The 25,824-nt window shown below is 40.6% G+C and overlaps 2 protein-coding genes across 6 annotated transcripts in view; one reads left to right on the top strand and one right to left on the bottom strand.

Moving 5' to 3' along the window:
* The window catches only part of MCPH1 (microcephalin 1), a 246,924-nt gene that overhangs the window by 105,165 nt on the left and 115,935 nt on the right, over positions 1 to 25,824 (bottom strand). The window contains exon 13 of one of the 4 annotated variants that reach the window (XM_044225718.1): positions 20,595 to 20,845. The exons of the other annotated variants lie outside the window; for them this stretch is intronic. Within the exon in view, the coding sequence (XP_044081653.1) occupies positions 20,777 to 20,845 (69 nt within the window). The 3' untranslated portion in view covers positions 20,595 to 20,776. Of the gene's footprint in view, positions 1 to 20,594; positions 20,846 to 25,824 lie in introns of those variants that run through there. 4 annotated transcript variants of the gene reach the window in all.
* The window catches only part of ANGPT2 (angiopoietin 2), a 53,507-nt gene that overhangs the window by 27,251 nt on the left and 432 nt on the right, over positions 1 to 25,824 (top strand). Inside the window, exons 2-8 of one of the 2 annotated variants that reach the window (XM_044225721.1) lie at positions 1,773 to 1,928; positions 5,615 to 5,736; positions 10,154 to 10,386; positions 12,798 to 12,928; positions 18,087 to 18,188; positions 18,721 to 18,887; positions 22,777 to 22,907. In XM_044225721.1, coding sequence (XP_044081656.1) covers positions 1,773 to 1,928; positions 5,615 to 5,736; positions 10,154 to 10,386; positions 12,798 to 12,928; positions 18,087 to 18,188; positions 18,721 to 18,887; positions 22,777 to 22,907 — 1,042 coding nt within the window. The remainder of the gene's footprint in view (positions 1 to 1,772; positions 1,929 to 5,614; positions 5,737 to 10,153; positions 10,387 to 12,797; positions 12,929 to 18,086; positions 18,189 to 18,720; positions 18,888 to 22,776; positions 22,908 to 25,824) is intronic. The other variant, XM_044225722.1, reaches the window with a different exon arrangement.

Below are 25,824 nucleotides of genomic sequence, written 5' to 3' on the forward strand. Positions count from 1 at the left end.
AAAGACACAGCTAGTTTGCTGGTTAATATAGGTTTATCAAGGGTTTCACTCTTCGATTTTACGAAGTCTATACCAGAGGTATTTCCTGGACAGCCAAGTAATAGCACATGATTTCATTTTTTGCAGTGGTCTACTCCACTTTTGTTGATATGGAAAAGGCAAGGCTTCGACTACAAGAGTTTACAAGAGATCAGAGCTGCGGGAGTTGTCAGGATGACGATATCTGATCTGCCCATTGGCCAGGGAAGAACCAGGGAGTGACCACTGACCCTCAAGATAACCAGCAAGGAGGGAGATGGGAAGCACGAAGGGGCGGGGTAGAGTCTACGGCAAGTTAGAAATTGAGGCAGTAAATCCAGACTTCTAATACTAGCCCTGAGACGTAGAATACCCAAGACACAGTTTATAAAAATTCTACCAAAGAAACCCTTGAACTCTAAGGGACAAACTCCACCCTTCCATTGTATTTTCTCACTTGCATAGGTAGAAGTACAGAATTATTTCACTGTTAAGATTTTAGGAGAAACGATGTTTGGTGACCAACTCTGTGAATGGCTTCTGTGCAGAGAATTACAAGTTTTAAAGACAGGCATTATAAGCAGTTGTATACTCATCTTTCAGTTATTCAATTTAATTTTAAAAATTTTGAGTTATAACTCTGAGAAAAAAATTAAAAGAAAGTTTTCTGTCCTTGTGAACTCATAGTTTGGGTTAAAGAATAGAATTGTGGCTCCTATCATTGGATCATCATGAAAAACAAAGAAGAAAGGAAATTGCATTTTACATATCCAAAGTTATGCATACACACAATGACCATAAATGCATAGCTTAGGTAATTCTTCCGATGTTTCTCTGACCACTCAGAAACTCTATTCTAAACAGGGGACACTGGGCACTCCTAAAGTTAAGCAACATCCCTCGAGTCAAAGAAAAATAAGAGAGTAGGTGTCCACAGCCCAAAGCCCACATGCTCTTTCCCACACACCTGGATGTCCTACATTTATATTTAGGATATGATTTTACAGCCAAAGATATAGGGATCTATACCTATGGCAGTGAAATAAACTTCTGTGCTGTAGCTAATATTAAAATGGGCTGGCATGCCCACATACCCGGCAAGTGGAGTGATGAAGGTCCTAATGTAGGATTATAGGTTTGCCTGGTATCTGAAATGAGGAAACTGTGAAAAATGCACACATGTTAGGAAAGACCTACTAGGTCTAATGTGTGCAGAACAAGGTAAGAGGGAAGTGGAGCGTGGTCCTGCAGAGCGTGGACTTGAGGGGTGATGCTGTAATCCAACAGTGAGTCTTTCCTCATGCTCTACCTTACATAGTCTTCTCCAGTCTCTATTTCAAGAAACCACAAGTCTAGAATGTGGGCGAAATAGTGATGCTTCTTAAAACCAAATTGTCCTTTCCTGCCTAACGAGGCCAGAGCTGCAGCTGGACAGAATGCCTGCTGATGGTACATCCCCTTCTGCCCGCCTCTACATGGGGGTCCCGCCACCTCCTGTGCCAGCCACGGTGTGGGCTTCTGGATGTGGCTATCTCCCACACACGATGTAAACAAGCTGTTGGTTTTACGTTAACATAAGACCACACTACATTGTACCACTGGTGTTAAAAAAAAAAAAAAAAAAAACAGCAAGATCAGAGCAAGGCACAGGTCTTCCAACACATCTTTTTTTAAAGGAAATGGGCAAATATTTAGGAATGAGGTTTCTGACCATTTGACTGATGACTGTCTTTCTGACACATGTTCTTTTCTAGCTTGAGAATTACATCCAGGACAACATGAAGAGAGAAATGGTAGAGATGCAACAGAATGCAGTACAGAACCAGACCGCTGTGATGATAGAAATAGGAACAAACCTCCTCAATCAAACAGCAGCGCAAACCCGGAAGCTAACGGACGTTGAAGCACAAGTAAGTCGCGGAGTACAACGCACGTAATGGTCCAGCTAGACTAGCCACTAGCGACTGGCAAGAAATCAGGCCGCATGGTTACCTGATTAAATGGTGGAAAAATGAGGAAAGGTTGAGGGTAGCAGGAAAAAAATTGGTAAGAAAATAAGAATTTGTGGTACATAAGGATTTAAAATCTGTAAATACATTTTCATCTTTTTTTTCTCTTAAAGACTTATTTACGTATTTTAGAGAGTGGGGCGGCAGGGGGAGGGGCAGAAGGAAAGGGAGAGAGAATCCCAAGCAGACTCGCCACTGAGCACGAAGCCAGACAGGGGGCTCGATCCCACAACCTTGAGATCATGACCTGAGCTGAAATCAAGAGTCGGACGCTCAACCGACTGAGCCCCCCCACATGTCCCCATTTTCATCTTTAGTACTGAGGTTAAATCAATTTTCCTACTAACGGCACGTGAATCATTTTGTACGATGCGTGCTGGACAGCTACAGGACAAATGCTCCCCCGCCTCGCCGGGTACCTTTTGGACTCTGGGTTAAGTCCTTACCTTGTTTCGTGCATTTGAGAAATGAAAGTCACAGAAGAAGAGTGCAAGACATTTTGTGCTTTAATCTAACTTTTAAGGTAAAGCCAGATCTCAGAGAAGTATGAAAACAGTTTGTGGTATGAGTTCATAGACAAAGCCACAGCAGCTGCGGCAGAGGGCTTCCCCATCCTCCGACGGCTCGCCTCCCACATCAGCCGGCTGATGGGTGAGCCTGAGCAAGGCACTCAGCTCCTGGGGGCCTCGGTGGGTTTAACTGTAAAGTGAAGGCTGGGTCTTACAGCTGGCTGCTAAGTGCTCTTTTAGCCTTCAGATTTTACGAGCTCCTGATTAACAGCAGGAGGAGACAGGAATATGAAAATAACAAAAGAACACCACCAAGACACTAAGCATCAAAACATTGAAACAAAATTCACTGTCTCATGCCAAATGACACACAACGTGTGACTGAGTAAGAATAGTCTGGGGGTGGTGGGGGCACCTGGGTGACTCAGTCGGTTGAGCATGTGACTTTGTCTCAGGTCATGATCTCTGGGTTCTGGGACCAAGCCCTGCCTTGGGATGGGGGTGGGGGGTGTCCCTGCTCAGCAGGGAGTCTGCTTTTCCCTCTCCTTCTGTTCCTCCCTCTACTCATGCTCTCTACGTCTCTCTCTCAAATAAATAAGTAAAATCTTAGAAAGAAAGAAAGAAAGAAAGAAAGGAAGAAAGAAAGAAAGAAAGGAAGAAAGAAAGAAAGAAAGAAAAGTCTAGGTGTGAGGAAAAAAAGGGCTGTTGGTGGAATCTATCAAGAGGCTCTCAGTTCAAGTCCCTTCATTGGTGAACCTGCTTTCTGGTTCCTAACCCTGGATTCTTTATAGGCTTATGAAGTTAGTACCTTCCTGCTCTGAGTTGTAAGCAATGTTTTAAAAAAAAGAGGGAGAGAGAGAATATTTAATAGTAAATAATTTCTATGATGTATTACTCTATATGCTACTTCAGCCCAAAGAAATGCCAGACATCAGCAGAAGGGGATATGAGGAAAGAGAAATGATAGGCCTCCCAACTGGAATAAGGTCAAGTCTAGAACGGTACAGTTGTCCTTTCATTGTTGAATGAACTGTTGGATAAAGTAGGGAAAACAGTAGGAAAGTGGCTGGAGAATAAAAGATTTTTATCTGAGGACAGAATAAGAAGTTATTTCTTTACCAAATCTTTCCACAATATTAGAACAATGTAGGGAAATGTAACTACACTATACAATGGATCACAGATCACAAGGTATGAAAACTGTAATCCCAAGAGGTGATAAAAGCTTAAAATGAAAAGATAAAAATTTTAAAGTGAATGTACCAATATATTCATAGTCAATTATTAAAATAAGTTAATAATGCTTAAATCATATCCCCCATCTTTTGATAGCAAAACTAGTGGGAAATCAACCTCATCCTAAAAAATGTCTGAGGAGTATAACATTCCTTATATTTTCAGACAATGGTAATCAAGGGTAAGACATGAAGCAATGCTATAACCTTTATGACATCCTGTATAAGGCAGGCTTTCTAGCTTTCATTGAGCTTTGGTTGGGTCACATAATTTTTAAAAATCTATTGTAAAACTAGATATCGTATGATCTGTGATACCAGGAAAATTGGAGGGTGACTGGAAAGAAAACAGCCTATTATGTCCAGCTAAACACATTAAAATGGCTGAACCAAAGCAAGGACATCAAGGGACTGAATTATGCACCAAATATATTATAGGCACTACTTAGCAATTACTGTGCAAAATGAGTTTAAATCCAAACACAAAATTTTCTCATTAGAAGATTCCTGTAGCCTGTCAGAGTGAGAAGCTATTCCACTGGACAATGAGGGATGGGTCAAGGTCCAAGATCTTAAAGACCACAGACAAGCACCTGACGTGGATAATTTAGACAGTCACCTGTTGCCGGAGGCCTTGGGGAAGGGATAAAAAAGCAGCACCACTATCCCAGGTCAGTCAGGACCCATACGCCATCCTCCCCAGCTCTGGCCCATTGTGCTCTTTTTACAGCTCTTAGGAGTTGAATAAAAGACCCCAGTTTCCAGTTCCTTTCACAATGACCAACATAGAGTATTTGGGCCCAAAGAAGATATAAGTCAAATCTATCATCCAGGTATTAACATTAAAACCCAACCTTTCTGCAGGCCAATGCCTTCACTCATTCATAAGACTGTTCGTGGTATGAACTCATCCTGCTTTGACTAAGGACAGGACTATCCCTACAGCTGCCCAATAGGACCTGGCCAAGCCTTTTATGAATGACACAGACCCTGAGCAAACAATGGTTCTTTCAAGGACCCTTATTCCTGGGCAACAATTCTGCCTTACACTTACACGTGATGTCACATCCTGAATAACCATGACCCAGAGGATGTGAGTAACAGACTCTTCCTGCTAGAAGGCAGCCAAACGCCAAAGAATTCAACCTCAGATCTGTTAGAACACAATGGGAACAGCGATATTGCATATGGCGTATGCAGAGAGGCCCACGGAGCAAAACCGAGCTCCCACTTCACAGCAATGTATTATTGTTTCCTAATTGGTTAATATGATTTTTTATAATATATATATAGAGAGAGATGGAGAACAAAAAAATAAAAGGCTGAACAAGTGAATACAAACTAGGAAATGCCGGGCTAAAAATGAGCTATGGTTTTATAGAATGGGAGCATGTGACTTCTAATCATGTTGCCTCCTGATAAATAAGAGAACAGCATTTGGTTTTGAGTGGAAGCAAAACCTTTTTCATTTAACAACAACTTCTGATGTATTAAATATGACCATTTTATACTCCCACTTGTATCACTGTGTGAAAAGAAATGCTAAAATACGGCAGAACAAGAGTAACAGCATTATATTATTTGACACAAATGCCACTGTCCGGAACTATTAAAACACTTTCTAAAAAAAGACACAGTGAAAAAAAAAAACATATTCTGATGCAATCCAGGACTTCAAGCCTTTTCTGAAAATGGAGAATATGCCACAATTAGCTACTTGGGGTAAATTTAAAAAAAAAAAATGCTTTAGTTATGTTTTCCTATAATTTAGCTGACTTAATTAAAAGGAAGTTATATGTAACTTTAAACATGACAAAGAGGAATTTTATTTTGTTACATTTAGGTATTAAATCAGACAACAAGACTTGAACTTCAGCTTCTGGAACATTCCCTTTCCACCAACAAATTGGAAAAACAGATTTTGGATCAGACCAGTGAAATAAACAAATTGCAAGATAAGAACAGGTAATAAAAACACAAAAAATTACAATTCAGAATTGCACACTTTCTAGATCTAAAAGCCTATTTCATGTGACTACTAATTATAAGCATGGCTTCCAAAATCACGACAAAATGACAGATTTCTTAATGTGGAGTGTCAGGATCTGACACCTCGTAAGGGAAAGGAAGGGAGAGGGTCTGGGAGGAAATATGGAGGTTATCATGTCTTCTAATCCAGTCTTCAATTTTTTCATTCTCCAGCCCCTTAAAGATTCTCTTCCAATGATTCCCCAAACTCTGCCTCAATACTGCACAATTTAATCTGTGACAAACTACTGCCAGTGTCATGGAGTAAAAGTAACACTGGCCTAGGCATTTTAATAGCTCCTTTGCCTCTGGGAACTTCGTTATTCCCAATGCAGAATGAGCACAGCTGGAAAATTACACTTAAACTATAAACAGTGCACATTTCATGATACAATTGTTACTCCTAAAACATATGATAAAGTAAAAACAGAAGTTAATGATAAATAAAATATTGATATTTAAACAAGATCTAGAAAAATCCCAAGAAAACCATACAAAAACAAACTTGGGATGATCAGTGGGGATGGTTTTCAAAGGTTTATTGCAGTCAGGGGCATAGAAGGATAATTGTGTTTATTAACCTGTTTCTAACCAAGACATGTCTACATGACAAGGAGAACGGCCAGACAACAAGGTACTCTATTTCACAGCTACTTAATTTCAATTTCATAATTCCTCACTCTTAACCAAAAATGATGATGAACTTGATGTCTTATAACCATTCTTTCCTGTTAATCAGGAACTCAGCTGAAATCCTTCCTTCTGTTCTTTGGGTAACAAGTTTAACTCATTACTGATTTAGGGTCTTGAAGAGCAAATGGATTTTTAATATTTCTGCAAATAGTTTGTTTAATTCAAATATTTTTCTTCACTGTTTCCACTTTTTTCCTTCGGCAAAGTAATAAAAATTTGAGACCAACAATTGAGATATAACAATCTCTCCAATTTCATTTTCTTAAAATGGTCTTATTTAATAATGTTCTCTTATTTAACGATGTTGCAGTAATGGGACGCTACGGGAGCTGAATGATTACTCTAGTTGCCTGCCAGGACAATACTGTCCGGGCTACGTCCAGTTTGTTGAATGCAGCCTGGTCTTGAACACTGTCCCCTCCTTAAGTTTCTACTTCTGTATGCTGAAACACTAATATCATCAGTTAAGTATGTCAGTTATGTCACCCGAGTATTGCCTTTGTAAATATTTGCCAAATCATATTGCCTTTTGCCTAGAGAAATGCAAATCTGATCCCCGAGTTCGGACACACTGTTTAATGTTTCCGCTTACTACAAGTAAACTGTTACCCACAGCTGGGATTGCTTTGAAAGACAATCAACAACTTTCCTTACATCTTTTGATCATCCACAATCTGGTAAAATTTCTTTGTATGTTAGAGCTTTACGATGTATAAAACAGTAATTCCCACCAGCCCGTAGATTGCTGTGTTTTCTGATTATTCTTGCATACGGGATCCTTCACATTCTTTTTCACTTAAATCTTTCACATTTTCCACCAGTTTATTTTATTTTATTTTTTTTCCAATTTATGTATTTTCAGAAAAACAGTATTATTTTTTCACCACACCCAGTGCTCCATGCAAGCCGTGCCCTCTATAATACCCATCACCTGGTACCCCAACCTCCCACCAGTTTAATCAACATTGACCAATAATGCACTTTTCCGATACTTTGAGCCTACTTTTATTATGACACTAAATTTAAACAACACACTTCCTCCATAAAAGCACCTTGTCAAACATACCTAATAAACTATTGTTTTAGTTTGCAATCCGCAGCTTGGATGGCAAACACCTCACTCAGAGTGGAGTTGTACATGGACCATTTCGGAATGGCCCGCCAAAGCACAGACCCTGAGAGGGAGAGCTTGCTCTCAGCAGACTCTTCATAGACACCATACGTGCAGCTCTTAGCAGCTGCAGAAATCGTCATCTCTTGTATCACAAATATGAAATGAAGGGACAATAATAAGGTCTCTATTAATCGGGGTAAGTCAATAAAAATAAGAAGACCACACAGATGATTTTCCATCTTTCTGTGACTTTGGCATGCTGTGTTTTGAGGTGTCTTCTATTTTGACTAGCCTAGAATCTCATTTGCAAGAACATCATTGTAAATATCTGTGGATGTTTTGTACATGTAACAAACCATACCTTTCAGTTACTTTCAGCATTTCCCCCAAATACTGTCCAAGTGTTTTCATTACTGAATAGTTTTAAATGAAGTCAAAGTACTCATTAGGGTCAGTGTTTCTCTGAAAATTGCTACTATCCAATTGTTAGGTTCACCAGCCAAAGGTGAAAATTACAATGTGGCTTTCATCTTATCATTCTTTTTTTTTTTCTTCTAAAAATAAATGATTCAACTTATTTTTTCAAACTTTTCAAATTTTCCAAATTTTCAAATTTTTCAAATTATACCAGTTCCATGAAACTGTGATTACTGTTGCCGTGATTACTGTTACTGAAAAGGGCTGCCACTGATATTGTCCCTTTCTGAGAAGCCTTGGTATTTCTGGCCACACAGGATACCTTTCCCATATTTCTCATCTATGAGAGCTATGTTAATGGAAAGATAAGCTAAGCTTAAGTTTGACTTCTATGCTGAGGATCGAATTGATTCTCCTTGATCAGAAAATCAAATACTGTGCTAAAGTGTGAGCTGTCAAAGAACGTGCGTATGCCCCATGCTGCTCCGCCTCCTTTCTCCCACCCCCCAGCCCCCATCCCCCTCGGCCATGGCCTTTGTGGCAATGTACCAAGTCCTTGCTATGAATTTACACTCTATTTTCATCTACTTTATCCTAGTTAACATTATCCTATTTAACTTCCTCTCATTTAAAAAAATGTTGATTGTCACTCATTGCATGGATTTCCCAAGCCAGTAATGGGTCCCAATCCGCATTTTGCAAAATATGATCTGGGACTCCTTGCCACTTTACTGTGCTTCTGTAACTCATTACACATTTCCGGTCTCAGAGCCCATGTGATTTGGGGTGATCTGATGCTGGCCTAAACTCTTTAATCCATGCTTGTATTTAACTTTAATATTAACTATTTTAGATCAAGATGCAATTGCCCTCTGGAGCTATAGTGGTATAGATTTTGGAGAAAGAAACTTTTTTTTTTTTTTTAAATAAATATCTACCCTGGAGTGTTCATACTTTGGACCATGGGATTGTCCCATCTTTCTTTTATGCCTCCTCCATGGAATATTAAAGACAACAAAAGACAGCTGTTTAAGAAATCTCAGCAAAGTCATTTTGAAGGCAACATAGATTAGTGACTTAAAAATGCCCCATTTGTGTTATGTTAATTGTCTAGGTCAAGTGTCACAGGAGTACTTCCAAAACATACTGCCTGAATGCTGATGGTACTAGAAGGGATTTTAGGGCAAAAAGGGAAAAGCTTTATGCATTTATTTTCAGGTTAACTTCTGCTTACAGCAAGTCATTTTGGTGTTTAAATAAAAAGCATATACAATTAAAAAATAAGCTAATATCAAGAAAAATAATAAGAAACAACAGTTAAATATAACATGTACGAAAGTGGAGTGCAAATAAGTATTACAGTAAGTGATTATTTTTTGACTTGGTATAGAGACTAAATACTTGCTGTCATAGACTGATCTTCAATGGTCTAGACTGGCATAAATTTAAGAGCTCCAATCGAGTTTCTAATCGTGATTATTAAAACAGATTGTTAATGTTATAGGTAAGACCTACCATGGGTAGCCAGTTTCTTGGCTGACTAATGTTGCTTGCAGGGTAAAAACTCAGAAAATGTGACTTTCTCCCAAAAGGCATAGTAGGCTTACTGATTGTTTGAACTAGAAGGGACCTCAGAGATCATCATCTAGCCTACTGCATCTGTTTTCGGTATTTATTTCTACAGATGGAGAGTCACTTAAGTAGCCATGCAGAGTAGGGACGACCACGTAACACAGGGAGTCATGCACAGATGTGAAGCTCTCAGCCTGCGCTTTCCACTCTGCCCACATGTGCTCCCAACATCAAGGCTGCCTTCTCAGTGAATAATTCCATAGACCCCCCTACACCAAAACCATGGTCTTCAAATGCATGCCAGTGATAAATTCTAATTACGGACCTTAGATTTTTACGAGGGTATTTTATCCTCATATCTATGTCACACTTATTTATGCAATGTTCTTGGCAAGTCTGAGAGTTTCTTCAGGGTTGCAGCAATACTATCACTCTGGGAAGACAGAGTGTCCTGGGGATGCAGAAATTCAATAAACATAAAAGATGATATAAGAATTATGAAACTGACTTGATGTCCATAAAGCAATCACTAAAATAACCATTATTTCCCTTTATAAGTTTCTTAGAAAAGAAAGTACTAGACATGGAAGACAAGCATATAGTTCAACTACGATCAATAAAAGAAGAGAAAGATCAGCTCCAGGTATTAGTATCCAAGCAAAATTCCATCATTGAAGAACTAGAAAAACAACTGGTGACTGCCACAGTGAATAACTCCGTTCTCCAGAAGCAGCAACACGATCTGATGGAGACAGTTCATAATTTATTGTCTATGATATCAACATCAAACTGTAAGTCAAGTTTACATATCATTTTTCCTTCAGTTTTAATTGCCATTATTTTGTAAGTGATGTTTCAAAATTCCAAAAAATTCTCATCTTTCAGAAAAGGACTATTTCTCTTACAGTTTCCTATGAAAGCTTTACAGAGGCTCATCAGAGAATCAATTAAAAAAGGAGGAAGTAATTTCACTCCAGGTTATTTACCTAAAGAATACAAAATCACTAATCCAAAAAGATATGTGTACCCCTAGGTTTATTGCAGCATTATTTACATAGCCAAATTATGAAAGCTGCCCGTGTCCATAGGTAGATGAAGAAAGAAGTGAATTCCATATGTATTATGGAATATTATTCAGCCATAAAGAGAGGAAAATCTTGCCTTTCATGACAACATGGATGGAGCTACAGAGTGTTATGCTAAGTGAAATAAGCCAAAGGCAAATAAGCCAATAAGACAGACAAATACCATATGATTTCAGTCATATGTTGGGATTTAAGAAACAAAACAAAGAAAAAAGCAGAGAGGGGGGAAAAATCAGATTCTTAGATTAGAGAGAACAAACAGATGGTCACCAGAGGGGACGTGGGGAAGGGGATGGGGAAAAGAGGAGATGAGGAGTGAGAATACACTTGATGTGCTGAGCACTGAGTGATGTAAGAGCTGCTGAATCACTGTATTGTACACCCGAAACTATTATAACACTGTATGTTAACTGTACTGAAATTTAAATTTTGTTAAATGCTGCTCAGGGAGATAAAGCAGAAAGAAGGAAGAAGGGGAGGATAGAAGGAATATGTATTTACCCTAATTAGTTATTGTGAGGCAAAACACCCCACACGTGCTTCCTGGGCTCAAAGAGCCTACTTTCTGTTAGTTCCATAACTATCTAGATGGCTGAGGCTGGGTTGCCAATGATGAGGTTGCCAATCCACCATGGACTTGATTTTTTTAAGTGGGAAAAACAAATCTAAACCAAAAGCCTGTTGTGAAGACTGACTTAATACTCACGGTGACTGGCATAAAACTGGCACTCAAGAAATGCCAGCCCCCTTCCCTCAGCCCACCCTTAGATACATTTCACCTACTTTATTATTGTTTTACTTTCACTTTTTGGGGGGGATTTTGGAGGGAAAAACGGAAGCATCTTCAGTCACTAATTGGAAATGGGATCTACCATTTGTGTGGCATTATCATTTTAAGGGTTTTTTTTCTTAAACAAATTGGGTCTAGTTCTTATTACGGTTTATTTCCCAAAGTCCTCTAAACTTGGATTCTTTTGACACAGATACACTTTACATATGAATCACGTGAACATAGTCTTAACTTCATAAGAACTATGTCCCCACATTGTTCCTCAAGTCATGTGGTTATCCCAGTACTTTTTCACATTCACAGAAAAGGGAAAGACAATCATCTGAAATCTGGTGGGAGCAAGATAACGTGAGGTGTTGGCTCTGATGAGCCAAAGTAGAGAAAATCACCAAGCTCCTATCCTGGCAGAAAAGAGGGACAGAGGAGAGAGGGTAGTAGATGCGGCTTTCCTTTCCCCACGTGCTTCTAGCTGATGTGAAGGTAAAACCCCTGTCCCCCTGTGATGCCTGCCCGCATGTCTAACCCATGTGCCTGTGCTCCGGGGGGTTCCTTGAATGGACAGATATATCTGCAGGAACGCACACACACACACACCCTTTTTTTAATGGCAAAAAGGATTGGGAAATCTAAACGTTGAAAGCAGAGTAAAAATCTGAAAGAATTTCATAATCCTAAAAATTTTTAGACTTAGAGTAAGAATTTCAAAGACTTGGATAAATAATGGTAGCCCCCTCTTGAATACAAAGTATAATGGGACAGTTGCTTAACATCCAAAGAATACTCTTACTATCATTATCCGATAGTCTAAAGAAATGTATCAAGACTTATCCTCAGGCATTTACCTTTTTTAAAAAAAGGAGAAAACAAAACAAAACAAAACAAAACAAAAAGGAAAAAACATATATCCGCAGCCTGGCTAAGATAATGGCTAATGGGACATGCTATATAGCCACTATAGAGGGGACACTATTTTTAGGTACCTTCTTATTTTATTCTTTTGCAATAATTTTAAGTGATTCTAATCAAGATGGGAGATTTTTTTTAAGGTAATTGTTTACTATAGTTAATTGCAAAGTATTTGCATTTCAGGTTGATGACAAAAAAGAAGGAAGTATGGATTATATTGGATTATATTATTGGTGATATTCTTTGAGAATTAACGCAGAACAGGCAGGAGTGATTTTTTGGGGAAGGATAAAAACTGGTGTGTCTTTTCTACTCATTATAAGAATTCAAATGTAATAAAACTTGAGTGCATCTCAAAATAATAAACTTTTATCTGTTTATGAACTCCCATTAAATGCTTTCCTCTTTTTTTTTAAAAAAGCAGCCAAGAACTCCTTCGATGTTAAGGAAGAACAAGTCATTTTCAGAGACTGTGCAGAAGTGTTCAAGTCAGGACTGACAGCCAACGGCATCTACACGCTCACATTCCCTAATTCCACAGAGGAGATCAAGGTGCGGTGTTTGTCTTCTTGTTTCAAGTACCTGGCTATAAACAGGTTATTTTAGAATAGAAGCAGGGGACCCACATAATGCAGCTCGCACACGCAGACCCTTCCCAACATCATGCAAAGCAGAGCACCAAACATTCACTGAGCATCTGCCTCCCACGAAACACCTGCCAAGGGCTCCACGTCCAGTCACTGCACACATGTTCCGACTGGGGATACTGGGGACGTGGAAATCTGTCATCATGAGAAGATACATCTGTCTCCTATTCTCCTTGCATTTGACTTCATCATCGTTCTGTCGGTTGTTTCCCTTCTGGTGTCAGGCTCATTTCATTGCTTTTCAAGAAAATAACCAAATAGTTTGTCCTATCGTGCTTTCAAGCAGCATCAGTAGTCCATCAAAAAGAAGTCTCATTTAGCTCACAACTACAACCACCACAGAAAGCTTTCCTGTGACACAACCGAGGTACCTCGGCTTGCAGAAGTTTACTAAAATTAATGGTTTTTACCCCTTTGTCGATGAGGTCCCAAAGTGATTTTGACTTATTTTTTTCCCAGTTGCAAGGGTGTGACGGGAGCACGCAGTGACTCGGACATAGGGCGTGCTGCTCCCTTCATTCTTTCAGCGATGCTGACTTCCCCACCAGCACCAGTGCCCCATCAGTACGAACGCTATCACAGCACCGAACACCAAAAATGTCTCATGTCATTACGGAAACAGTGTCAGCCTTGTGGACTGGCAGCAGGGGTCTCAGGGACCCCCAGAAGTACACAGGCTACACCATGAGGATTGCTGGGGTTGGTTATTCTTACCCCATTTAACATTGGCTATAAGACTGAAAACACACCAACAAAGAGAGTGGCTCCTTTTCTTCTACAAAATTAGTCCATAGCTTAACTCAATTTTTCTTAGTTATTCTGGATTAATCAGTGAGCATGGCTCCTGCTGTCGCTCGGGAGACACTGAGCTTCAGATGGGAGGTGGGGGTGACAACTAAAAAGGCCCAGGGAATATTTCAATGAGGCTTCTCAGAGAGGTCTGATAAGGTGAAATATTACAGGAGGCTCTGTATGAATTGTTACATAATTATCAGATGACTATATATATTAAATGCTTATAAATATGTCTGCATTTCATTGTAGCTTCTACAAGTTGAACCAATGTAAACACTTAGAGAAAAAGCCATTGATATTGTAAAAAGATGGGAATTTTAGAGGTTCCTGGAACCATTATCTCTTTGAACTCAGTATTATCCTCCTATAGTTAAAATGCTAATAAGAAAAAAACACTTTCAAAAGTCTAAGCATTAAGGGTTTAAGTACACAGAATTTGAAACAGTAACATAGACTTTGATTATGAATTTAAAAGATAAATATTGTGCTATTCAAGATAATGCTTTCCAAAGAAAATCTTTCTAATTCATTCATGCTGCTTTAAATCAACCTTGGAAATCAGTTAATGTCCCCAGTGCTCTAGAAGCAGTGCATTAGCGGGGGCGGGTGAGGAATTATATATATATACACACACATATTGCTGCTGCAGATGAGAAAGTAATGAACAAATCCTGTAGAAAGGCTCTCAATCCCCTTTGCAATCTGGTTTTCATAACAATCCTCTGTATACTACTGTCTGTCACCAGATGTTGGTCTCTTCTTGGCCTAGAGCAATGGGGACAGGGGTGGCAGAAGCAGCAGGGCAGAGGATATCTGTGCAATGTGCATGTTTTGCAAATCCAGAGGGCAACTGCTGATTACACGGCACCAACCCACCACTCTGTAAATGTTTTCCTGACTTGGTGCAGTGCTCCCCTCCCGGAGCACTAAGCCAGCCCGATGGTCTCAGTGAAATGTTCTCCAGCAAGCTGAAAATATACAGTCCTGGGAAATGATGGGAGTCTCAAGTCATGGTTGGAAACATCAGGATTTATATTTCTTTTAAACATTTGCAGTAAAAACAACTCATCGACATAGCAGGAAACAACAATCTTACCAAACCTCAAGTTTCTCATCTCTAAAATAAATGGTCCAGATTAAGTGGCTTCTAGATTCCCTTCCAGACTTAAGACCCTGTAATTCACAATCTGATCGAGGGAGAGAAAGTCCGAGAGACTGGAGTTTAAATTCTGGCTCTGCCAATCTGTGCCTCTGAGTACGTCATTTACCCTGTATGAGGCCTGTTTCCAAATCTGTAATGTGAGGAAGTAACTGTAGTCATACAGTGATTTTGAGGTGACACTGCACATATAGCGCACACGACAGGACCTAGAACTTAACCATCTATTTGAAAGAAAATGAAATTGTTTATCATTTTGACCGCCCCCAAAGTCTTGGAGACAACTTCTCTGCATTTTGCCCTGTTTCACCTAATTCAGGAAAAGAATGTTCAACAGATCTTTGGGCCAACCTTTTCCAAAAGAGCCTACATATTTCCACTTTGTTTTTGAAAAATTCATTAGGCTTCTGCAAAAGATAAAAACCGCATCAAAGACCTGTGAGTTTGCTTTTGCTGGTCAGAGACACAATAATGTCCTTCCCCAAATTTCACAGGGCGCCTGTCTCCTAGTGTTCATCTGGGTGATTACTATTTCACCAGTCATTCACCATGGCCTCAGAGCTGAAGCCTGACATTTAAATCAGGCACTATGCACTGAAAGGCTTCCAGGTTTAGAGCAAGAGAGCAGGTCCCTGAACCATGCAATAGTGTGCTAACAAAAGCACTAATGCCCTCAGGTTTGTGGTAGCTGGAGCAGTGAGGTCTTGGGCATTCTCTGAGGAAGTCTGCTTTCCTGATGGGGAGATAAGCCATTTCATCGTTCGCACTCAGTGCCCTCTGGCTCTGTGGACAACTCTCTTTGAACACTATCTTCCTCTGAAAGCTTCACGACTCAGTTGACCATGATACTTCAGTTTCTATGAACTCCTTGTTCTTCTTTTTCTTTTTAATCGGAACAAAGAGATATTGAGGGAATGTTCTAATCATCTCATCGTTGTCCCTGGTGGAGTTAAAGAATGGTATGGCTCAACCCATTTCCACACCATTATAAATGGGTATTGAACCCATTTCAACCCAAATTCCTTAGCCAGTCTGGACTCTGATTTTCAAACAAAGACAAACTTCTTCTCTGATTTAAGTATCTGTGACTTTATAACACCGATTTTGAATCAAATATTCTTGGAACAAGGACAGGCTCACTAAAAACCCTAACTCGTCTTTCCACGCACCAGCACGCCATTTAGGATACAGAGGAAATAACTTGTCTGTGCACACAAACCCCCTCAAGCCAATAGAGCTTCTTCAGCTGGTTTACTAAACTGTTTTTTAGAAGAAATATTGAGAAAAGTGAGCTGTCCATTGGGTGGACCACAGGCAAATTCGAAGCAGTATTATTCATGAACTGATTTCAAGTTGGAGCTGCATTGAGGGACCTGGCCTACTAACAAAAGGGTCAAGTTTCCCTGTTTTTGCCAGCCTCCCGTGGCAGGAAAAAAGGTACAAAATGAGGAATTTAGGAGACCTTACTCAAGTCCTATGTTCCACTTAATAGCTGAATGACTCTGGTCAAATCAATCTAACTTCACTACATCTTTTCACTAAATCTCTCCTCCTTTCAGAAGTGCAGAATTACCGTATCACAACAACAGTGCTTCAAGATTGCAGATAACATATACAATGTGCCCAGTGCTGTACTTGGAACAGAGAGGTGCACAGCAATGATAACAGGATCATTAACGATAAGAATAATATCAATACAGGGAGATAATAAGGGGTCACCTTAGGCAGATCAACTTTATTTGTCTGGTTAATTTAAAATGGGGAAATCATTTTATTCTTAATAAATGCAATCTTCTTTAATGGAACATATGTTCCCAAATGTTAGGCTCCTCAGGGAAAGCAGTGTGGGCCAAGGGGCCTTTGTGGAGAGAGACGGGAAGAGCGGTGGAGAGAAATCTGCTGGAGAACAGGGCAATCTGCTGGGTTCCCAGGGCAGCTGTCTCATTAGATGAGAGACCAGGCAAGTCACTGATAATAGAAGACTGGATCTAGGTGTGTTCTTGGTTCTCTTTTATCCCCCATTCTTCAGGATTTTAGCTCACAAATGCAGAATAGTTCACGTTTAAACTTACTCTGCCAAAATTATCTCCATTATGTCCCAAAAAGACTGAGGAAAACAGCAGAGGAAGACTATTTCTAATTGGTTTTAAGTGATAACGTTCATATTTACTACCTTGAATGCTGTAGGAAATTTTATCTTAACAGAATTTCTGGGAAAATTTTTCGTTCTACTATAATCTCATTATTTAAAACTATTTATGTAATCTTATTTGCAGGGGTTTTTAATTTCATAATAAAACTCCTGCCGAGTGGAAAGTGAGCATGCATGCTCCTGGCCCAAGAAGGAATTCTGTGTTCTGAACAAAGTTTAAACCCACCAAGCCAGTTTAAAAGCAAAAATAAAAAGAGGAGAAATACCACAGGCAGTGAGCAAAGTGCAGAGATGCTCGAAGTCATGGTCCATGGCGCAGAGCTGTCAGGCTACTCTCCGGTCACATACGTCCTACTGGGTGCCCAGGGGCCGCGATCTCACATACTGAGGGACAAACCGAGAAATCGGACTTTTATCCCGCATGGAAGAAGCCTTCTAACCCCACAGCATAACAGAACAGGGGTCTTGGAAACCCTACAGTGCAAAAGTACTCCTTCCACACAAATCTCTGCAGAGTTGACAGGGACCGACAACCGCCACAAAGGTTTCTGGCACCGTGAACACCAGCTGGTAGATTTCTGCAGGTGGGGGATGAGGGTTGCGGCCAAACCACCGAGACGTCCCAGTCCCGATACATCTCTAAGAAACGGCGATCTCTAGAGCAGCGTTTGGGATGGGTCTTTAGCCTGGCACAGATGATGACAAGAGAGTCCTCTTCTCATCCACACTGAAATCGTGTTATATTACTGTTTATTTTTCATCGTTATTTTAAATTCATGCTTTTCAATTTATTGAAAAGCATCTGCTTCTTGGGCGACCACAAAGATTTACCCCAGAGAACCCTGTCAGCACAAGTCGCATTGTAGGTATCCACATCTGTCCTGTTTCTGGGAGTTCAGACACAGCCCTGAGTCACTGGTGTTTCCCACGCAGTAACCGTGCGCTTCCCATTGGCAGGCCTACTGCGACATGGAAACCTCTGGAGGCGGGTGGACGGTCATTCAGCGGCGTGAAGATGGCAGTGTTGATTTTCAGAAGACTTGGAAAGAATATAAAGTGGTATGAATGGTCTTTAAGCCATCTGAAAATAATTTTCTTTGTGAAAACTAGCTTTCAAGATCTGCTGAACCTTCACCACAAATCCAAAACTAACCAATGACTGTTGACTATTTTTGTTATAAAAGCGTTCCTCTTCACTGGTGTCTCAGTCTCCCCACTAATGAATGACCCCGTCAATGTAAAGTAAACTACGTATCAAAACAAAGGCAAGCAAGTGTGAGGCTTATTTTTAATGGCAGGCTCTGCATTTTTCAGTAAGACAACAGTTTCACAGAACTTCCCATGGCAATAAACAAGCTGTATGCGCTCATGTTTCCACTGGTGATTCCCCAAGTAGTTCTAATTACTCCAGTCCTAATTTTCTTACAGTAGAAGCTTGGTTTCTTAAAATTGACCTTAAAAAAAAAAAAAATCTACTCCTGCTAAATATCTGGTAGTCATCCCATGTTAAACGGAGAGACTACTAATTTCAAATACATGGAGAAAAAAAACAAATAAATGAGGTGACTGAATTTTACCACTTGAATTTCAGGGATTTGGGAACCCTTCTGGTGAACACTGGCTGGGAAATGAATTCGTTTTCCAAGTCACCAATCAACAGCCCTACGTGCTTAAAATACACCTTAAAGACTGGGAGGGGAACGAGGCGTACTCACTGTATGAACATTTCTATCTCTCCGGTGAAGAACTTAATTACAGGTGAGTTGTATGTAACTGAGAAACATGAACAGATTTGCTGGGTGAGCAGGCCACAAAGCGAGAGCCGCGCTGCACTAGAGGATCTGTACTAGGAGGGCACTCTAAATGGAAAAAGTCTCATTTCTTACTGTTCTGTGCTGCCTCTCAGGAAGTTTATCTAGTTCTAAAGTTCTAACTTTGGTTTTAATGATATAATGGAAACTTCACGAGGACAGCATTTTGTTTGTTGTCTCTGCTGTGTCTCCTCCAAGTGCAGATGAACCTGCCCGGCAGATAACGGGCATTCAACAAGTATTTCTGAAATATGTGAATGCAGTGTCCATAGTAGAAAAATTTCGTGCCAATATCGTAACAGAGGTCTACCTATGACTATGTGGTTTTCTTCCACAAGGTTTTAACAGTTAAATCTATCTTTCTGAAGTTAAAGCACACTCGACTGCTACGTTCCACCCCAAAGTCAGGAAGACTTACCGAGTTTAAAAGCAGCAGAATCAGGTGGGATGGTTAGTCATGCAAGTCCTTTACTCTCCGCCGTAGCAACAGCCACCGATTCACAGCACTCCCTTAGTATTTGCCTTGCCCCACGCATTTGGCGGCACTGACGTTCAATGTTCCAAGAAAAGCATGGGCATCCCTGACTCAGAATTTAGTATCTGGCTCTAAAGTGGCGTGAGAAGAGAGCTGGAGAGCAGAGAAGGCATCAAGAGACGGGTGTCTGATGAGCAACAGCCTACGGCAGGAAAAAGCACACTCCCGCACGTGGTCTTGTGGCAAGAGGTGCCCAAAAACCCACATGCAAGGCTGGAGGGAGAACAGTGAGATCAGGTGTGAGGTGGTGCCATGGGAATTGATCTTGGAAGGCACCAAAGAAGTGTTCGGTCCCCAACACAGCCCTGGAGGAGTCTCAGGAGCACAGACACTCACATCCTGAAAATACCCAACAGTGGGGTCCAGAAATAAACAAAGTTCAGTAGGAACATCCGAGGAAACAGTCATTCGTGGCCTACAGTCTCACCTAAATCCCATTAATGCCCAACTCAGACCCTCTGCTCAATGGAAAATCCAACCTCTGAACAGCTTGGAAAACAAACATGATTTCAAAGTCCTTGAGCTGATTTCCTCAGGGTCACAGTGAAGGAACAGCACAGAAACACAGCCTGAACATCTTGCCTGAACTACTACAGGGCAACTACAACAGAACCACTGTTCTAGAATCCTCAACAACCTGACAACTACAGAACGTCCAGGATGTCCTGCTTTATAAACAGTGGGGGGGGGACAAAATTTTGAAAATTTTGAAGACAATTAACGTACCCACGAACACTGACATGACTTTTAAAAAGTCAGTGAAACAGAGCCCGCCAATTCTCATTGTAGAGACAGCAGGGCTTCCTTGGAACGATGCAGATGAATGAAAAGATAGGTGTTAGGGCCTCACGGCAGCTCCAAGCTGACTCCAAAGAGATCAAAACTTCAATGATTTTTTAGACACGAGTGGTTGGTCATTGTTTTACCTCCAAGCAAAATATTTTTTCAACTGGCAACAGTTAGGGATCGACAACAGAGGAATTGAAACCAAAAAAAATCTTTTAAAGAAAGAAACACAAAAATTAAGGATTAGACTGTTTATATAAGGAGATTTTACAAAATGGGTCATTACCCTTGTATGCTGACATTATAAAAATACTTTAAACTGAGATGGTTCTTAACAGATACTTCCTTTAGAAATGCGACCAGTTTTGGGAGATGCCATGTAGAAAAGCACACATTCATTTAAAGCTCGGTTTAACCTACGAGGCGGGGTACGGTACAGGGAAGCCTGATTATCCCAGTAAAACATGGCGGCGTGATAAGGGACGGCGACATGGCTGAGTAATAACACAGGTGTCTCAGATTGCCACTCTCTGTAGCCACGGAGTTGGTTTTTTCCAAAGAAGTGTTCTCCGAATGCTGGAAAACTGAAAAATAAATGTCATCAGGAAAGGATAAATGCATGGAAAGAATTCTTTGAAGACTGGTCACTCTTCAAAAACATTCTGGCAGCCCTACGCAAACACGCAGATTCATTCTTCAATGCTGGCACTGCTTCTTTCACTCCACTGTTCTATAAACTCGAACTGAGTTATAAAATATAAAGCCAATTCAATAAATGTGCTTATTCTTAATAACCAAACTTAAAAGAAACCAACTATAAACCAGGGGGGCATATAATAGAAGGATTTAAAAATGATACAACCTTGCTCATAAAGACAAATAAAAGATAGCGTTCTCCCAGATTTTGCTCGCCTTTGGGGATGTGTAATGAGCCCCACAAGAACTGACATCGTTGTAAGGAGAGAAAAGGCTGGGAAGGAGAAAGGACACTTGAAGTGGTTTATCTCAGCCCTATCCATGATTAACGAGAAGGGCCTGGAAAGAAATTAAAAGTGTTTCAGAATCGCAGAGATGAGTAGAACTTCCAAAAATGCTTTGCAGCAGGTAATCAGAGGCTGTGCCAGCGACCAGGGTCATTTTTGAAACGTGAGGATAATGCTGAAATTCAGAAATTCATGGGGGTCTCTAGAGCTATAATACTATAAGCAATTCTAAATCTAAGCTGTTAACACAAAAGTGACTTAGAACCACCACATTATGGAACTCCACTTGGCATGTTCTTTACCCCCATCTTTTCATAACTCTTCCTCAATAAACAGACATCCCTGGCAAGGGTCTATCAGGGTAGAACCATAACTGAGGAGTTAGATGCATCTGGTACAAATGCTAGCTCCACCACACTGCTATCTCTGAACCTCGACAATTTTATACATAAAAACAGGAGAAGAGCCCGCCTCTCAGGGCTGGTATATGCATTCCATGTGCACATGCATATAAGTGCCTGGCACAGTCTGGTTAGAGACAGTCCCTGGAGAACCATTCCTCTCTTCTCTACCCTCTGTTCCAACATGAATTCTTGGAAATTATATTCCTTTCAAGGTAGTGGTTTAGCAAAAGATGAGCATCATTTTGGGGACTTAGAGTACAATTCTCCCAGGGACATCACAGGGGTTGTTTTTGTAGGATCCCCAGGTCAAGAAGACTCAATGGTCTGAGCTCCCCCACTGCCATACCCCATGTCCCAACACAGTGGCATCACATCCCACAGAGCCACCCAGCAGCACCTGAAACCTTCTCTGCGCTGTACCGCGCCCATCTGCCAATGGGCTCCCTGGAAGCAGTGTTACCACACTTTCTCTGTCCCTGCTCTCTCTTCTTTGGCGTACACATGACCGATGCAAGCCAGATTTTTGCAATCTTCTAAAAGTACAGGCTTCTACCTGGTGTCAAACTTATTATTATGTTTATTCCTTTCTCAATGTCTAGCAAGTTCATTACAATACTACACAGAAATGAAGCAAAGCAGCCGTAAGAATGTGTTTTCTATATAGTTCTGTAGATTTCTACTCCAAATTCGATGATCCCTTCCTCGCCTACTAGTCTGAAAATCATGATGCTTTACGTTGTCTGGTCATCTCAAGACTCTCATTTCTGCACAGATGATGTCTGGAAACCTGGAAAGAAGGCCGTTTCACACTGTATATTCCCCGTTCTGTTTATCTGAAAGCGAAGGGCCCTGAAGCCCCTGCTGATGCTTGTGCAAGTGATATGAGCTGAAGGTTTCATGAAAACATTTCTCACTGCCCAAGGATTTGATGATAAGTGGGTTCCTGTTTATACCAGTGCAAAAATATTTTGTCCAGCATTAGTACACTAACCAGTACAGAATGCATTTCTGCAGGATGGAATTCTTCATTATAAAAAAATTTTCCACTATGGTAAATTAACAGCCCAGGCCAATTATGTTATTTTCTCTTCTTCTTCTTTTTTTTTTTTTTTCTTTGCATGTTTGCAGGATTCACCTTAAAGGACTTACAGGGACGGCCGGCAAAATAAGCAGCATAAGCCAACCAGGAAATGATTTTAGCACAAAGGATGCAGACAACGACAAATGTATTTGCAAATGTGCACAAATGCTCACAGGAGGTGGGATGACTTTTCTCTCTTCCTATTTGTTTGGGCAAAGGAAGAATTTCAGAGAGGGAAAGGTTGGCTATTTGGACTTGAACTTGTGATCGGTGACAATGTCCACATTTCATAAATAGACTTACTAGATGTAGGGAGATTTGTTTTTCACGTTTTCAGACTGTTGAGTCTGAAGAATGTGATGTGGAGCTGGAATTGTCCGCAGGCCAGCGGTCTCTCCAGGACCTCACTCCGGCACAGGGAGGGGACATCTGATAGCCTGCAAGCTCTCTTGAGCTTGTGCTCGCTGAGGAACAGATATCAGAGCCACACTTTAATTTCATTTGGCTTTATCAAAGAGGTTAAAAATTCAAAACGGCAACAGAAAGAAACAGTGACATCGATTCATTAGCATAGAAGTGTTTCTAGTTAATAATTCATTCTGCACACATGGAATTTCCAGCTATCTTTCTTTAAAGATTTTATTAATATACAGCAAATACCTACCAAGAAACTAATTAGCCAACCTGCTTTGTTTTTGCTTTTGTTTTTTAGTGCACCAAATTAAAATCACCAGTTGTCCACTTTAAGTCAAGGTCTTTACGCTCATGCTTTTCTCACTCCCTACTTTTCGTATCAGACTGCTCTAAAAAAGAATCCAAACCACACCCAGGAAGAAGAGACAATTTTAACAGACACTTAAAATGGCCAGATTAGTATCCAGCAACATTTAAGAGTTCAAAGACAGGGAACAACTGCTAGAAAATTTACTCTTCCAATTTCTAAAAGTTTAAAAATCAAATGGCCAGAATCAGTTAATTGTGACCAAGACAAGAAAAAAGCTTGATAAATGCTATCAAGTGAGTTCTTAAAAATATTGAAAGACTTAAACCAGCAACAAAAATTCTGCGGAGAGGACAAACTGAATGTAAAGGCAAACAGCAAGTTGGCAGGTTTAATTTGTAGGGACCACAAATTATGTTACCAAGCTTTCATTCACTACTCACCCAGGAAAGAAAAAGGCAGGAGCCATGGTCACTTAATTTGACAAACTGAAGGCCACCACAGCAACAAGATCGAAGCTTATCACGTGGTTTGCAGATCAGTTAAGAATCATTTACGGTTGAGAGAAAGGATTTATTTACGAAAATAGTTTGAAACTCAATAATTTGTCTATCTTTAAAATAATCCTGAAAGAATTAGAATCCATTAAATAATCAGTCCTGTGGTTCTTTAGATAATATATTTATATGTATCCATATAGTATATGCCAGCAACACAGAGCTTCTCTATTAGCTATATTTATTTCGGTAATTATCTCAATGATAGGATTGCGTAAAAGCTGCCTCTCTCCCTCACCCTAGAAAGGGAGAAAGGGTGGGTTGGGGGGACCAAATGTGCTGAATCCTTTTTTCCCAACTGCCATTCCCACACTGAGCCCAGCTGTGCACTCGAGAGGGCGGTGGCTTTCAGACCACCCGTATGTCATGAGCTACTCAAGAGAGTAGGAGAAGTGCATTAATAACCAAGGAAACAATATGTTTATTTACTCAAATCAAGACTTAGGCTGAGAGTAGGAATGGGAAAGAGACGGGGGAGAAACACACCGCCCAAGAGAGAAAGTGGAGCAGTGGGATGTCAGACCCCAGCCCATGGTCTGGGCCCCAGGTAATCCAGCCTAACGACCAGCTAGGTTTTTGTAGGGACTGCTAGCTCTATAGGGACATGAGCCAAAAGGCTCTAGGATGGACAGATCTGTAAGTCCGCGACATTCCTGAGTATTTTGAAGGATTCTGAATAACACACACAAATGTCTTACCAAACCGACGTTAATCTGAATCAGCTCAAGTCATGAGCTGTAACTGAATGAAATAATTGATCATCACAGTCCAATATGTAAATATAATAATACAATCTTTTTTTAAAAAAAATTACATCATCATTCTTTTTACATCAGATTTTTTTTTTTAATAGAAATAAAGTTTCACAGATACAACTAAAGCTGTCCTGCCATACTTGCCCACGGGTGGGCAATGAATTCAGGTTCATTCACGTTAGTTATTCATGTACTAGGTATGCGGATACCATGAGCAGTTGTTTTTTCCTATATTCTGAAATCTTACATAAATGGCATCATACTGTATGTGTACTTCCAATGCAATGTTTCTAAGATTCTTTTAAATATTCTATTTACTTATTTGACAAACAGAGATCACAAGTAGGCAGAGAGGCAGGCGAAGTGTGGGGGGAAGCAGGCTCCCTGCTGAGCAGAAAGCCTGAGGCGCGGCTGGATCCCAGGACCCTGAGATCATGACCGGAGCCAAAGGCAGAGGCTTTAACCCACTGAGCCACCCAGGCGCCCCTGTTTCTAAGATTTATTCAGATTACGTGGATCTAGGTCATTTCTTCTCCTTGAAAACCAGGCTTCTGGCACACTCTTGTTTCTAGGTAAAAGCATCAAAACCCCAACTGTGGCCACTGAGGTGTCAACGCAGACCTACCCCGCCCCCTGCTGCTGTGCCGGGCGGCTCCCCTCTCTTTAGTGAGCACACCATGATCACTCTCAATTTCCTTCTTGTCTGTAGGACTTAAAGATTTCCTTTTAATCCAACTCCCCCAAGAACTTAATATTTGGAGTCATTTAAAATATATAGATAGATAGATCTATCTGTCTCTGTATATATCTGGTAGAAGGAGGGAAGCCTGAACGATCTGGAAACGGAGAGTAATGCAGGGAGAATCTTCCACGCATTCTTTAGAGCTTTGACTTATCCACGTCTTCCACTGCACTGCGCCGGTCACCAAATCGGGACCAGGGAACACGTGCCATTCATGTCTATGGGCGACGGGTCTTTCCACACGAGGAAAACGGAGTACAACAGCCTGGGGCAACATGTGCCGTGTGGGACTAGGGTCTGCCCTGGGTAAAGCTGGAAAC

This window comes from Neovison vison, chromosome 11 (genome assembly GCF_020171115.1).
Source record: "Neovison vison isolate M4711 chromosome 11, ASM_NN_V1, whole genome shotgun sequence".
NCBI classification, from domain to species: domain Eukaryota; kingdom Metazoa; phylum Chordata; class Mammalia; order Carnivora; family Mustelidae; genus Neogale; species Neogale vison.